Here is a 14,220-nt window from a genome sequence, read left to right on the forward strand (position 1 = left end):
TAATTACATTGACCCCCCTGGGTCCAAATTCTTGAGTGAACACAGACATTCAATGAAGCAGTACCTGGAATCCGTATGATACTGTCTATCCTCATCGATAAATTCTGGATTTCCTTCTCAAAGTCATCCCACTGTTTGGCATTTTCAAGTCCACTGCAGGTTTTTGCGTTATTCAGCTTCCAGCACAAGTTATGCACTTTATTAAAAAGATCATGGGATCTTGAGGAATTTTCATCTTTGGTCGCGCTTACAAAAGTTTCGCTGATCGCCTTTACTTCTGTTTCATTGGAGGAAGATCTGGCATAGTTTTCTTGAGAAATGAACCCTTGCATTTGTTGAACATTTTTTACTTCCTTCTGCAAGTGAAATACTGCAGAGAATGAAAGGATTGTTGAATTTCTATGGTACAGAAATATTACACGTCCACAGATTACATTACATTTAGTTCTTCTATCCTGCTCCTTTCCCATAAAAGGGGCTTGAAATGGCTTAAAACAAGGAAAGCAGAGTGGCTTACCTGTAGCAGGTGTTCTCCAAGGACAGCAGGATGTCGATCCTCACACATGGGTGACATCATTAGGATGGAGCCCAGCACAGAAAACTTGTGTCAAAGTTTCTAGAACTTTGACTGAGCCTCGTTGAGCATGTTCATGCGTGCACTATATCACATGTTCACATGGGGTCTCCTTCAATCTTATAATATAGAATTCAAGGATAAAATAAAATAAGGAGAAGAAACCCATGTGGTGGAAACCCAACTCCGCAGGGTGGGAGGCAGGCTTCATGAGGACTGACATCCTGCTGTCCTCGGGTAACACCTGTTACAGATAAGCAACTCTGCTTTCTCCGAGCACAAGCAGGATGGCAGCCCCTCACACATGGTGCATCCCTAGCTACAGGCTGGCTCCCAACATAAAAGAGGACCATCAAAACACCAAAATAGGTGCCAACAGGCGCAACAACAACTGGTTTTGTTGGTAACAGGGGAGAGGCAGCCTGAACACAAACAATGTTCCATCCCTATCCAAACAATAATGTGATGTGAATGTGTGGAGAGAACTCCCATGTCGCAGCTCTGCAGATCTCCTCCATGGGAACTGCTCACAAGTGGGTCACCAACACTGCCAGAGTGAGCCTTGAATTGGCCCCCAAGATGCAATCCCACCTAGGCAAAAAAGAAGGAGATGTAGTCTGCTAGACAATTAGAAAGTGTCTGTTTGTCAACTATAAAGATTACAGACTGTAATGAAAAGCTAATTAAGGACTTTAGTAATGCCAATAGAAGGTTGGAATATCTTGAAAATTATAATAGTTGTTTGAATCTACGCCTATTAAATTTCCCTAAAGTCTTGGGGGAAAATTCCTATATAACTTTTAAAAAATATCTGAAAGAAATTTTGTAGTTTGAGGATTCAGAAATACCTACTGTTAGTAAAATGGTTTTCTTATCAATGCCGACTAATGTGCAAAATATTCAGAAACAATCTGAGGCTCTGGAGAACTTGACCCAATTTCTGGAAAGCTCATCTGAGGAAGTTTATGAACGTGCCACTTTGTTCACGTTTCTCAGTGAACACGATGTTAGCCAAGTAATGCAGAAGTATTTTAAAAATATCACTGCTGGTTTCTTCTCTCAAGAGATCAGAATTTATCCAGATTTTACTCGAGTTACCCAGGAGAGAAGGCGAGAATTTCTCTCTTTAAAGCCTCAGATTATTCTTTTTCATTAAGATATCCATGCAAATGCCTGGTCCATTCTCAAAATGATTCCTTTATATTTTTTCTTCCGGAACAGTTGAAGTATTTTATCTATGCCAGGAATATAACTACCCAATCCCTAATAAACAGCTAACCCATGAAGATATGTTAAGTAAATAAGGCATATGATACTTAAAGCCTGTTATGTGTATATAAATACTTCTTATATCTCCCGAAAATTTCATCCCCCTGTACCAGTATTACCTTCAAAGAGGGGAGTAAGAGTAGTTGAAGATGTATTTATTGTGGATTGCCTGTAGTTTATATATTATTGTTTAGATTAAGCAATGTACTGAATTAATGATTTATTTGAAAATGTTTACTTTTGCTCCTTTGTTTTCTCTGGAAGTAAGAGTTTCTTACTTGAATAATGTATGAAAATGATAAAAATAAAATAAAAAAAAAAAAAAGTATCTCTTTAGCAATAGTGATGTCCAACTTATTCCTATTAAAAGAATCAAAAAGTTAGGTGGACTGTCTATGGGCTTCTGGTCCGCTCCAGGTAGAAAGCTAAGGCTCTTTTGCAGTCCAAACTGTGCAGGCCTTGGTGTGAATGGAGCCTGGGAAAGAATGTTAGCAGGATGATGGACTGGTTAAGAAGGAAGTCCAACACCACCTTAGGTAGAAACTTAGGGTGGTCTTACTTATGCACCCTATCAATGAAAAACGTAGTGTAAGGTGGATAAGTCACTAAGGCCTGGAGCTTGCTGACCCTGCTTCTGAAGTGATCTCCACCAAAAATATGATCTTTCAGGTTAGGTACTTCAGGTCACAGGATTGTAGTGGCTCAAAGGGAGCTTTCATTAGTTGAGCTAAAACCACATTGAGGTCCAAAACACAGGAGAGGCTTCAACTGAAGCAGGCCCCGCATGAAACGTACAACTATAGACTGTAGATAGATCGGCTTATCATCTACACCATGGTGGTATGCACTGGTCGCTCTCAGCTGAACCCTAATGGAGTTGGTCTTCAAGCCAGCCTCTGATAGGTGTAGAAGGTAATGAAGCAGTTTTTGTGGGGAGCAGGTAAATGGATTTAGGACCTTCTGCTAATACCACACGGAAAGCCTCCTCAATTTCAATCCATAGAACTTTCTAGTTGAAGGTTTTCTGGAAGCCACCAGGACCCAAGACACATCTTCCAAGAGGTTGCAATGTTAACCCCTCAACGTCCAGGCTGTGATCTACAGGGCCTGGAAGTTGGAATGTTGCAACCTGCCTTAATCCTGTTTGATGAGATGGGGGGGAAGTCCCCAGTCTGATCGGTTTCCTGATGGACACCTCCCTGAGGAGTGGAAACTAGACCTGTCTTGGCCAATGAGGGGCTATGAGGATCATAGTCCCTTTGTATTTGTGAAGCTTCAAGAGAGTCTTCGCTACCAGTGGAGCTGGAGGATACACATACAGGAGACCTTCGCCCCAATGTCTGGTGAGGACATCTGAGTATGGTTTGTTGCATGGGAGCAGGGAGCAGAAATTAGGAACCTTCCTGTTCCAAAGCACTGTGAAAAGATCCACATCCAGGCTTCCCTAGAGGTGGAAGATCCAATTTGTGACCCCTTGCCCAGAGACCATTCATGTGGTCTGAAGGTGCGACTCGATCTGTCCACTATTATGTTTTCCATTCTGACCAGGCACACAACCCTGAGCAACATCCCGTGGGTTAGGGCCAATGACCAGATCAGGACTGCATCCTGTCACAGGAGGTACAATCATATACTTCCCTGTTTGACATATCACAGTGTCACAATGCTACCTGGTTGGTTTGGATAAGGACAATTTTGTTGGACAGCCAATCTCGGAGAGTCGATAGTGTTTACCTGATTGCCCGGAGCTCCAGGAAATTTATTTGATAAAGATGTTACTGGGCAGACTATAGATCCTGCGTGCTAAGCCCATCTACATTAGCTCCCCAACTCAAGGTGGACACATCTGTGGTGAGGACAATTTGGGTAGGAGGACTTTGAAAGGAGCTCCCCCATTCCAGATTTATAATTAGTCACCACCAGGACAAAGAGTCCTGGAGAAACAAGGTGACCTGGATATGATCCTGGAGGTTCTGTGTGGCCTGATGCCACTGTGACCTCAGGATCAAATGGGCCTTTAGCATGTATAAATGTGCCAAGGGCGTAACATGAACTGTTTTGGCCATGTGGCCCAACAGCTTCAACATGTGCCAAGCTGATACCTGCTGGCCTTGTTGAATCCCTGACACGATAGTCATCAGGTTGATGACCCTTTGTTGAGGCAGGAAGAGCTTGGCCTGAGCCTTGTCTAGCAGGGCAGCAATAAAGTCCAATTGAGTTGATGGGCTGCGATGGGACTTGGGGGTAATTGATGACGAACCCTAGTGTCTCCAACACCAGATGCTTGAGCATATGGACCCATTGGCCCCTGCCCAAGATGTGCTCTTGACCATCCAATCATCCAGATACAGGAAAATGTGAACTCCCAGTCTGCAAAGGTGTGCCACCACCATGGCCAGGCATTTTGTAAAGACATGTGGGGTTGATGCGAGCCCAAAAAGGCAGCACGTGATACTGGAAGTGCTGTTTCCCAAATCGAATCAGAGACATTTCCAGTAAATTGGGAAGATCTCAATGTGTGTGTACACATCTTTTAGATCCAGGGAGCATAGACAGTCCCCTTTTTGTAAGAAGGATATCAATGTGCCCAGGGAAACCATCTTAAACTTTTCTTTTTTGATGAATTTGTTCAAGGCCCTTAAGTTTAGGATGGGACGGAGTCCTTCTGTTTTCTTTGGTATCAGGAAGTACTGGAAGTAAAATCCCCACCCTTTTTGCCGTGATGAAATGGGTTTGACCACTCTGGCCATTAAGATGGAGGAGAGCTCTGTTATTAGTACCTCCTAATGTGCTACTGGGCCCCAAAATGGACTCATGGGAAACTTGGTGGGGCTTCCAATAAGTTCAATTGGTACCGCTTGACGGATGATGGACAGAACCCACTGGTCTGAGGTTACACTGGGCCACTGGTTTGCAAAGAACCGCAGCTTTCCCCAACCATCAGCTCCATTGCCCCTGGTATGGGTGACTGGGCTATGCTTCCTATGATCTAGTCAAAACTCCAACCTTGCAGATGACTGAGGTGCTGGCTGGGGCTTCAGGGCTCTTTGCTGCCTAGGATGGTCGCGAGAGCCCTGGTGTTGATGGGAGCGAGAGGGTGGGGGATAGTACTTCCTCGAGCAAAAAAAGGACTTCCTCAGCCCTGTCTTCACCAACCTCCTGGATGAGGAAGATGGGTCCAGAGTGCTGGTGGAGAGCTGCTGAAGAGTTGCATGGTGATCCTTGATTTGGGTCACTGAGTCCTTTACCTAATCTCTAAATAGATTCTCTCCAGTGCACGGCACATCAGCGAGTTACTCCTGCACCTCTGGTCTGAGATCCAAAGCCCACATTCATGCAAGTCTGCAGGAGCCAATTCCCACTGCAGAGACCCTCCTTGCCTTTTTGAAAACATTGTAGGTCGAGCAGACCTCATGTTTTCTGTACTCCAGTGTTGCGACCGTCACTGCTCGATGTCTCCACTCCGCCCTCCTTGGCGACTCCCTCTTGCTCAAATGGAAAGTTGGCTGCCGCTGCGTCATTCTGCCGACTCCTTCCGGCGTCCCTGGAATGGCTCGACGCTGCAATCCACCATGATTCACAAGAGCCTAAGGGCACGCGCGCAGCGTGGCCCCGACTGATGTACCAGCAGTGGTGTGAACCTCAGGGGCGTCCACCTGAGATGATGTCATCCATTCCAGATATATAAGGTCTCAGAAATCGCTAACTAATTGAGTTAGCACGGGGTTACTCTACCTAAGCTGCTCTGCCTCCTCAGACTTACCAGAGGTACCCGCTCCTCGGGGTCCTCGCTCTCTCTTTGTTTTTCAGGTCAGTCAGGAACTGGTTCTCGCTTCTTGAGGGCCCATGTTCCCTGACTGGTTGCTGAATACTTATTCTGCCTGGAAGTCATCGCTGCCTACTTCACCAGTGAGTTACCTTCTCTCTCTCAGATCTTTCCCTGGAACCAGGTACTCGCTCCTTGAGGGCCTAACTCATTCCAACACCTGGACTACTTCTAGAGACTATTGTGTGAGTGTTACCATCAAGGTTCTGTTCCTGAACTCTGCATACCCTGCCTACTCACTATATTCAGTTACTCTACAGCTCAGTTATCCAAGATCGCTGTTCCAGTACCTGAGGGACTACAGCCCTGGTGGGCACTTCCAGCTCACTACTGCCACCTCTGGTGGTTCAATATACTGTTTAATAAAAGAACTAGTGTGTGTCTGTCTCCATACTCTGAGCCTGACCTGTGGTCCGTCTTGGGATCTTTCCCCGGGGCATGGTCATCTGCCACCGGCCCAAGGATCCACCCACAACTACCTCAAACACCAATATCCAGGCCCTTAAGCACCAGCAGCAGGAGTGTGTCTTGCTGCTGCTTGTCAACATCCTGCACCTGCTTCCAGATATCCCACATATATTAGCTCATGTAGAATGGTAGACAACTTTGCAGGCAATAAGCATAGCCCCCTGGACGACTTTTATTCCAAAAGCGTCCATCATTCTGTGATCCTTCCTTCCCCAGGGGCACTGAGGAATGGGTCTTAACCTTCTTGAGAGTGGATTTGACTTCCACAGATTGGTGGGGTAGCTGAAGCTTCTCAAATCTGAGATCCTTCTGGATGAGATAGATCGTCCTCCTTCCTGTTCACGGGAGGCACTGTGAAGAGGTGTTCCCATATCCTCAACAGCAACTCCCCAAGAATCTTGTGCAATGGGACTGCCACAATCTCCTTGGTAGGCTCCATGAACTGGAGGATATTGAGCATTTTGTGCCTGGTATCCTTTTTAGTTATTAACTGAAAGGGGATGGCTTCCGCCATCAACCTGACAAATCCTGCAAAGGAGAGGTCCTCTGTTGAGGATTTCCTTCACTCCTCTGGAGGAGATAGATCTGAGGCGAGACCATCAGAAACATCATTAGAGTACCTAGATCAGACATTCCCCCAGGGGTCATAGGTGCCCTCATACCTCACTGTTATTGACTGGTGATGTGGGCTCTGGGTATTCGGTCATTGCCCAGCAGTGCAGGCACTGATGGAACTGGACATGGGGCTGCATGCCCTGGTACCTTTGCCAGTCTGAAGGGAACTTTCTCAGCTAAGGAACCGGAAATGACAATAGGATTGACAGGAGGAGGTGGCAGTGCTCCACAGGTCAGTGATACCATCCTACGAACTGATGCTGGCTGGGTTGGTAATATGCTGATGAGTGCATGTAGGGATTCCAGCAGTGGGTCGCGAAGTGACAGTGCCAGCACTATTAGTGCCATGACACTGATGCTGCGCATCATCTTCTTGACGTCCAGCTGCACATACCTTTCCAGTTCCTCCTCAAACACTGCCAATGCCAACACAGGCTGGGACAGAGGAGGTGTAATCAGATCCTCTTCAGAACTGAAAGGAGGATAGGTGGCTGGCATCAGAACCGAATGAGTCTGTGGCGCACCCCCAGCCTTGATGAAGGACTGGCTGTTATCACTGCAGGGCAATCACAGAAGAAGCTGGTGCATCAATGGGGACTGATGCCAATGCTTCTTTGGCTTCCCTCAATGCTCGGCACAGTCCTTCCCCAGTGCTGAGGTCAATGACTAGGAACCCGACATCATCAACCTGGATGAGCCCAAAGATGGCCGGTCTCTGGCGTCCATTTCAGCTGACAACATTGATAAAACTGACGGCCCCACCTATGTTGATAGCTCGGTGTGCCTCAGTGTGCCTCCAAGGTCTCTCAATGCCGATGCCTTCAATGCCAATGATGATGGATCGATCTTCTCTGACCCAATTTTACATCACTTCGGGTTCATCTTGATGCACTTGCTGCAACCCTGGACATTGTACGATACCCCAAGGCAGAGGACACATCTATCATAGGGGTCCATGATAGACATGGTCCTCATGCACCAGGAGCTTTGCTTAAATCCTGAAGTGGACTTGTTATCATGAAATAAAAGGGACACGAGTTAGAAATCAATGGCGGTAGCCATCAGTGGTCATTGGGCATTGAATATACTGCCTAGTTTGATGGACTCTCAACCTGGGTAACATCAAGCTAGGTTGAGAGAACATTGTACAAATCGCATCTTTATGTGTGTTTCCTCACTTTGAAGGTCATCAAATGTTCACAAGAGTGTACTGTTCTGTTCGTACGTCTCACTCTGAATGTCAAAGTGGCCCCTAACCCCTACACTACTACCTAAACCTCACCTCGAGTAGGTGGGCCTCATATAGAAGTATAAATACCTAACTACTATAAGGCCCTTATAGCCAAACTGTTAGAGAAAAAGTGAGGCTCCCACCCGACAGCATAAGGGCAGAAACAAAGAGACTGAAGGGGACCCTGCATGGATGTGTGGTATATTGCATGGTGAGCATACTCAATGAGGCTTAGTCAACATTTTAGAAGCTATGACAGAAGTTTCCTGTGCCATGCTCCATCTGATGATGTCACCCAAATGTGAGGACTGCCATCCTGCTTGTCCTCAAAGAAATAATAATACATCAATAAGATCAAATACAATAGCACTCAATAGCAAATTACAATACAAATGCATATCCCCACTCACTTCCATCAAAGGGGAGTAGGGAAAAAATGAGCCCCATCTCTCCTGCCCCTAAAAAATAAATCCTGGTGCTCTTGAAGGCAGCAGGATATCTCAGCAGGAGTCAAGGATCTCAGATGAAAGTTGTTTCTCCTCATTCAATGACATCTCCAGATGAACAATTTGGCTGTGATATTCTCAATAACCTCCTCTCCTCCCTTTCATTTCCATTTTTAGGATCTTTATTATATGGTCAGAATTGTAATTGTAACCCCCTTCTATGGGTGGAGGGGGGCACATAAATAACTCGGGGATAGTGAGTAGAAGCTGGAACAGAAACAATGTAAGCAAAATCAGTGCATGCATGTTTACATTACATATTTAGTCTCTCATACTCTACAGGAGACAGAAACCTATGGCATTATTATAAAGAATTTATTAGCATTGGAAAAGAGAGAAAAATTAGCTTTTTGTAACTTAAAAACAGAAAAAACACAATTCTCACCCTTTTCTCGCAGTTCTCAGTTCAAGTATATTAAAAGTCCCTAAAACCCTCAAACTTTTGGCCAGCATATGATTTCCCTGTTCAATCTTATGTGTTTGCCAAATACTTTACATGACGTTGTCTACAGTCCAGTTGCTCCATTTGGGTAATAATGCAGTTGCTGTCAGCTTAGGGAATCTTTGATGACTTCTAATGCTCCAAGTGGATCAGATAGTCATTGCTTCACAGAGAAAGTGTCACAAATACCCTACCAAAATAAAATACAATTCCCTGTCTACTCTGAATAAAATTGTGACCAATCTTTGGATTAGTCCCTAAAACAGTTTTCCTAACACTAATAGCATTTACTTATTTCACAAATTTATAGTCCGCAGTTCACAGAGCATCAATGCAGATTACAACCAAAATATACAATAAAATATACAGTACAATAAAATAATAAAATACATGATCAAACAAAACAAAATATAACAAACATTAATTAAAAGCTTCAGAGAATAAATAGGTTTTCAATGCCTTTCGAAACATCATATAATGAATAATAACACGAAGCTCGTTCAATATAGTATTCCACAATTTAGGATCCAAGACAGAAAAAAACTTTAGAGTGAGTGCCATTAACCTAACAGATGTATGAAATGGGACTATTAACAAATGCTGAGAAAGAGATCACAGTGGGCAAGCAGGTACATAAGGAATTATATATTTCTTTAAACAAAGGAAATCAGCATACAGAGATTTATGTACCAAAGACAGTATCTTGAACGTCACCCGCTGCTTTTTTGGAAGCCAGTGCAGTTTTACTAAATAAGGAGAAATACTATCACCATATTTTAAGTAAAAAATTAATCTAACTGCAGCATTCTGAGCAAGCTGTAAAATATGCATAAGTAATTTAGGGATTCCTCCCTATAATGAATTACAATAATCCAATTGAGCATAAACTATGAATTGAATGACTAAAGTAAATTCAGGCAAGAGACGATATTGCTTCAAGGGACGCAATAATCGAAGTTTAAAAAATGTAACACAAAACACATTCTTCACTTGTTCCATGAAAGTTATCTTTGAATCCAACTACTCCTCTAAATTCATAGCCTCTGCACATAATTGTAACTGATCATTGCCTGGAGAGGATAACCTTAAAACAAGAGGCATAGGCAAAGAACCCAACCATAAGATTGTGTTTTTTTGCGATATTCAAGATCAAGTTATTATCCCTGAACCAACAACCTACACGTTCCATACAATCTATAAAAGTAACCCCAGGAAATTCCCCAGCCAAATCACTTGGCAAATGAAATTGCACATCATCAGCATAGACTCTACAAATTACAGACAAAGCAGATAATTCTAAGACTAGTGGCTACAAAAATATATTAAAAAGTACTGCCGAAAAGGCAGATGCCTGAGGGACTCTCCAATTATTAGAATATCATGTACAATAATCAAATGTAATATAAACCTGCTGAGATCTCCCATGTAAAAAAGAAAAGAACCATTTCAATACTGATCCTCTAATTCCAATGTTTAGCAATCTTCTCAATAATTTAGCATGTGAAATAGTATTGAATGCTGATTTAACATCTAACTGGACTTGATACCACTCTTCTTATATTCTAAATTACATTGAATATCATCTAACAGGGATACTAACAGTGTCTCACTACCTTGACCTTTCTGAAATCCAAACTGATCATTATGCAGGATATCATATGTATCTAAAAAAAATCACTATGAAATAGTCCAAAAATCTGCACTCATGTTGACCAAGAATATGTACAAATATGAGCTGAAACATGTATCTGCTGTGATGTTGACCTATATTATGAATGCTAGCACAAAATGTAATTGTTGACTAAGAATATGAAGGTTGATTTTGTAAACCGTTGTGATCTTATTCTGGAATGACTGTATATAAAATGCTTAAATAAATAAATAAATAAATAAATAAATAAATAAATATCTGAAGAATAGACAGATCTTTCATCCCTGGCCTAATTACAACTCTTTTTAAGATATTCGGAATAGATGCAGAATGCAAAGAGAGATTAATGAACTGGAACAAGAAGTTTTCAAATAATGGAATCCTATTCTTAATAAGGGATCAAGATGAACATTATAGATCTTTAATCTAAATAACATGTAATTAGCATGGAAGGATCTTCCCTAATACTGTTCAGCCAGTGAGAAATAAAACCAAACCAAAATTTGTCTAAAAATCGCCTTTTGTGCCCTTCCTAAAAATAATCAAAAGGCTATGCTTGCTTGAGTTGATTTGGATAAGAGGGCAGCCCAATAGCAAACTCCCTGCAGCAAAGAAATCGTTTTCTTTTTTCCCCCCTCACACTGCCAAAAAGACTGAGATTCAGAAATTAATTCATCATCCCTTTCTTTTCCCTCTTTCTGCAAAGCACAGCCATTATTTACAGACTTCAAAAGGACAACAATGATTGGTTTGGAAGTCTCATTAGCACTCAGTTCCTTGCCTCCTATTGGCTACAGGGATGTACAGGCAATATATTGCTTAAAAATTAAATTTCAACAGTGTCTGATAGTTTCACAGAGAGAGAGAGAGGGTCAATGATAATATCATCCTCCCTTCCAGCAGAGTCCATAGTGTCACAGGGTCTAGCTTATAACCCCATCACATTTATTTAAACAAACTTGACATGGTGTGTCAATTTTTTTAAAAATATACTGTGATTGTGTTTTTCTTTTGAGAGCATCCACTAGTGATTTTCTGAATGCACCAAGAAACACTCTGTTCAGTTAACTATTTAGATATTATATCCCCACAAAAATAAAAAACAGGCTTTATAAAATGAATGTTGCTCTATTTGGAGTTTAGGGCTTTTTTCTGGGTGCACAACACTTGATTGTTCTGTAATGTTCCCGTCCTTATCCCACTGGCCTCTTAGAAGTCCTTTTGCAATATAGCTTTTTCTATAGGCAAGGAGCAGGAAGCAGTTCTTTCTGAATAAGGCCCAGACTGTTGCAGTGAGAGTTTACAGTTTGCTGAAGCACTCAGGAAGGAATTGGATCACCATTGGGGACTGGGGAAGAAACTGTTCCCTTAGAGAGTACCAAGCCCCAAAATATGGTCCTTCTTTAGACTACATTAGAAGGTGGAATGTGAGCTTGGTTGATTTCTGAGTTGGTCCAGTTGAAGTATCTTAACTTACCTTATTAATTAATCAATCAATTAATTAATTAATTAAAACAGTTGACAGGGCATTTAGCAAAGAAGAAATGTCTGACTATGGATAAGTTTTACTGTTGAACTGTAAGCAGAGCTAAAACTGTAAAGAACTAGGATAGGGATTTACTTGAAAAAGAATAACTTCATTAGATGAAGTACAAGGACCTCAGAAACTATTCACCTTTAGATATTCCGTGTTTCCATTTGTGGGTCATTTGTACATTTTGTAAAGACTGGAATGATATATGAACAGTACTGTTCCAATTACAACATAAATGCATGTCATAAATCATCAAATTTTAATAAATTATCATAAAATAATATTTTATTTTTTTATTTCTTTTACTGAGAAATTTCATTTTGCCAGGAATAACAATTATTTCTTGGTTATGAATGGCCTGTTTTCTGAAATACTCAACATATTATTCCTATCCTGGTTTTTTGACTAAGCTCAGTTATGTATGGAATATAGATTAAATTGCTTCTGATTGCATGTTTTGTTATATATTGGGTAAAGTACTTACCTATGTAAGCTAACAGCCCAATTCCTACAGTCAGCACAGCTAAGTAGACCAGGACTGCAACCAAAATGCACTGTCTTGGTGAATTTCCTTTTTTCTTTGTCCCTGTGATATAATAAAACAGAATGCAAATGACAAAGCCTTGCTGAGCAAGACAGTCCATTTCCATACACTTCATTGATCACCGCTTGAGTGTAGAGTACTAGTAACAGTCCGGTTAATGGTGCTGATCCTGGAGAAAACAGGATTTTTGGCACATGATCACCCCTTTTGTTGGATCACTCTAAAAATTAGCCAGCGATGTTGTCGCTGCTGTTCGCAAGCCTCTTTGGATCTGAAGATGTATCCCCCTTGCCTGTGCATCATTATTGTCATGCACAGGTCCAAGGAAATGGATAACAGCTTGCCAAGAATCCTTTACTCTCTGAACTAATGAATGATTTCAAGGAGATGCAATGCTCTGGAATATTTCAAAGAAAAATATTTCCAAAGTTCCCATGATAAATGTAAATATGCATTGTTGCAAATTGAAAGCAGATATTTCAAAGCACAGAGAGGTGCCGAGTCAATGGAATAACTTGGAAACAAACGCACTTTACACTATAAACCAGTTTTGAAAGAAATTGCTTAGAGAGCAGCTACCATTCCAAAAGTAATTGCACAGTCAGAGCATTTAACTAGTTTCAGCTTCATTTGCGATATTCCAAGTATAATTTAAATAATATTCTAATTGTAAAATAAAACATCATTGTTAGTTTATATACTTAGTTCATCTTTATCTGTAATAATACTTGACCATTCTACAGTGCAATGCAGTAGCATTAATCCATTACTTGCATTGGACTGATTTGATGAATGGAACAGATCTCTTGAACGCTCATCACAAATGTAGAGTTAGTCCAATGAAAAATTCTCACCAACAGCTTGTTTGTTGACCCTTATTTCTACATATTCAAGTGGACTAGCACAATACTTTGCATTGCATCTGGTAGACTTAGCTGTCCCTGTTTATGCTGACTGACGTATTAGCAGTTTCACCAAAATGAATAGAATATACGTTACCACTCATGTCAAACATAGACATCTCGTTCAAAGGAAACATCATGTCGCCTGCATTCATGAATGACTTAGCATTGATTATGGTCTCTTCTGAATTGCTGTCCACAACTTCCATGGCAAATCTTGAATTCAGATTCTCACCAAAGCTCCTGCTCATTCAGAGAAAGAAAGAAGAGGAATAACTTCTCAATTTCGAGACTGCAGTTTTATTCTGCTTGGTGTGCATTTCCTACTTGTAAGCAGTTTCGGTTTTCCAAACATTTAAAATGTGCCATCAGCAATCGATTTCGGCCCATGAAGCAAGCAGTGCATTGCCTTTATCATAATGTTCCAGAACACATTGTAACCTTTACCAGTCTTTCCACTGATTGTATGCAAGATAATTGGAAAATGGAATCTTCTTTTGCATTTTGAAAAAAAAAAAGAGAGCCTGGTCCATAGATTAAGTTCCCACCCCATATTTTGGAAAGTGGTAAAAGCAAACCTAAGTAGGAACAAATTTCATTCTGAACCAGTGTAACTTTATTTATTTATTTCTATTAACCTTTGCTGTGATATAAAGTC

General features: G+C 41.5%; 1 protein-coding gene across 2 annotated transcripts in view; it reads right to left on the bottom strand.

Annotated features, from left to right (window-relative positions):
- MARCO (macrophage receptor with collagenous structure) overlaps positions 1-13,945 on the bottom strand; it is a 57,786-nt gene extending 43,841 nt beyond the window's left edge. The window contains exons 1-3 of one of the 2 annotated variants that reach the window (XM_029605340.1): positions 13,660-13,945; positions 12,601-12,702; positions 65-370 (exon numbers count right to left, since the gene is read on the bottom strand). In XM_029605340.1, the coding sequence (XP_029461200.1) occupies positions 65-370; positions 12,601-12,702; positions 13,660-13,813 (562 nt within the window). In that variant the 5' untranslated portion in view covers positions 13,814-13,945. The remainder of the gene's footprint in view (positions 1-64; positions 371-12,600; positions 12,703-13,659) is intronic. The other variant, XM_029605339.1, reaches the window with a different exon arrangement.
- Between the last annotated feature and the right edge of the window lie 275 nt (positions 13,946-14,220).

Source organism: Rhinatrema bivittatum, chromosome 6 (genome assembly GCF_901001135.1).
Source record: "Rhinatrema bivittatum chromosome 6, aRhiBiv1.1, whole genome shotgun sequence".
Taxonomy (NCBI): domain Eukaryota; kingdom Metazoa; phylum Chordata; class Amphibia; order Gymnophiona; family Rhinatrematidae; genus Rhinatrema; species Rhinatrema bivittatum.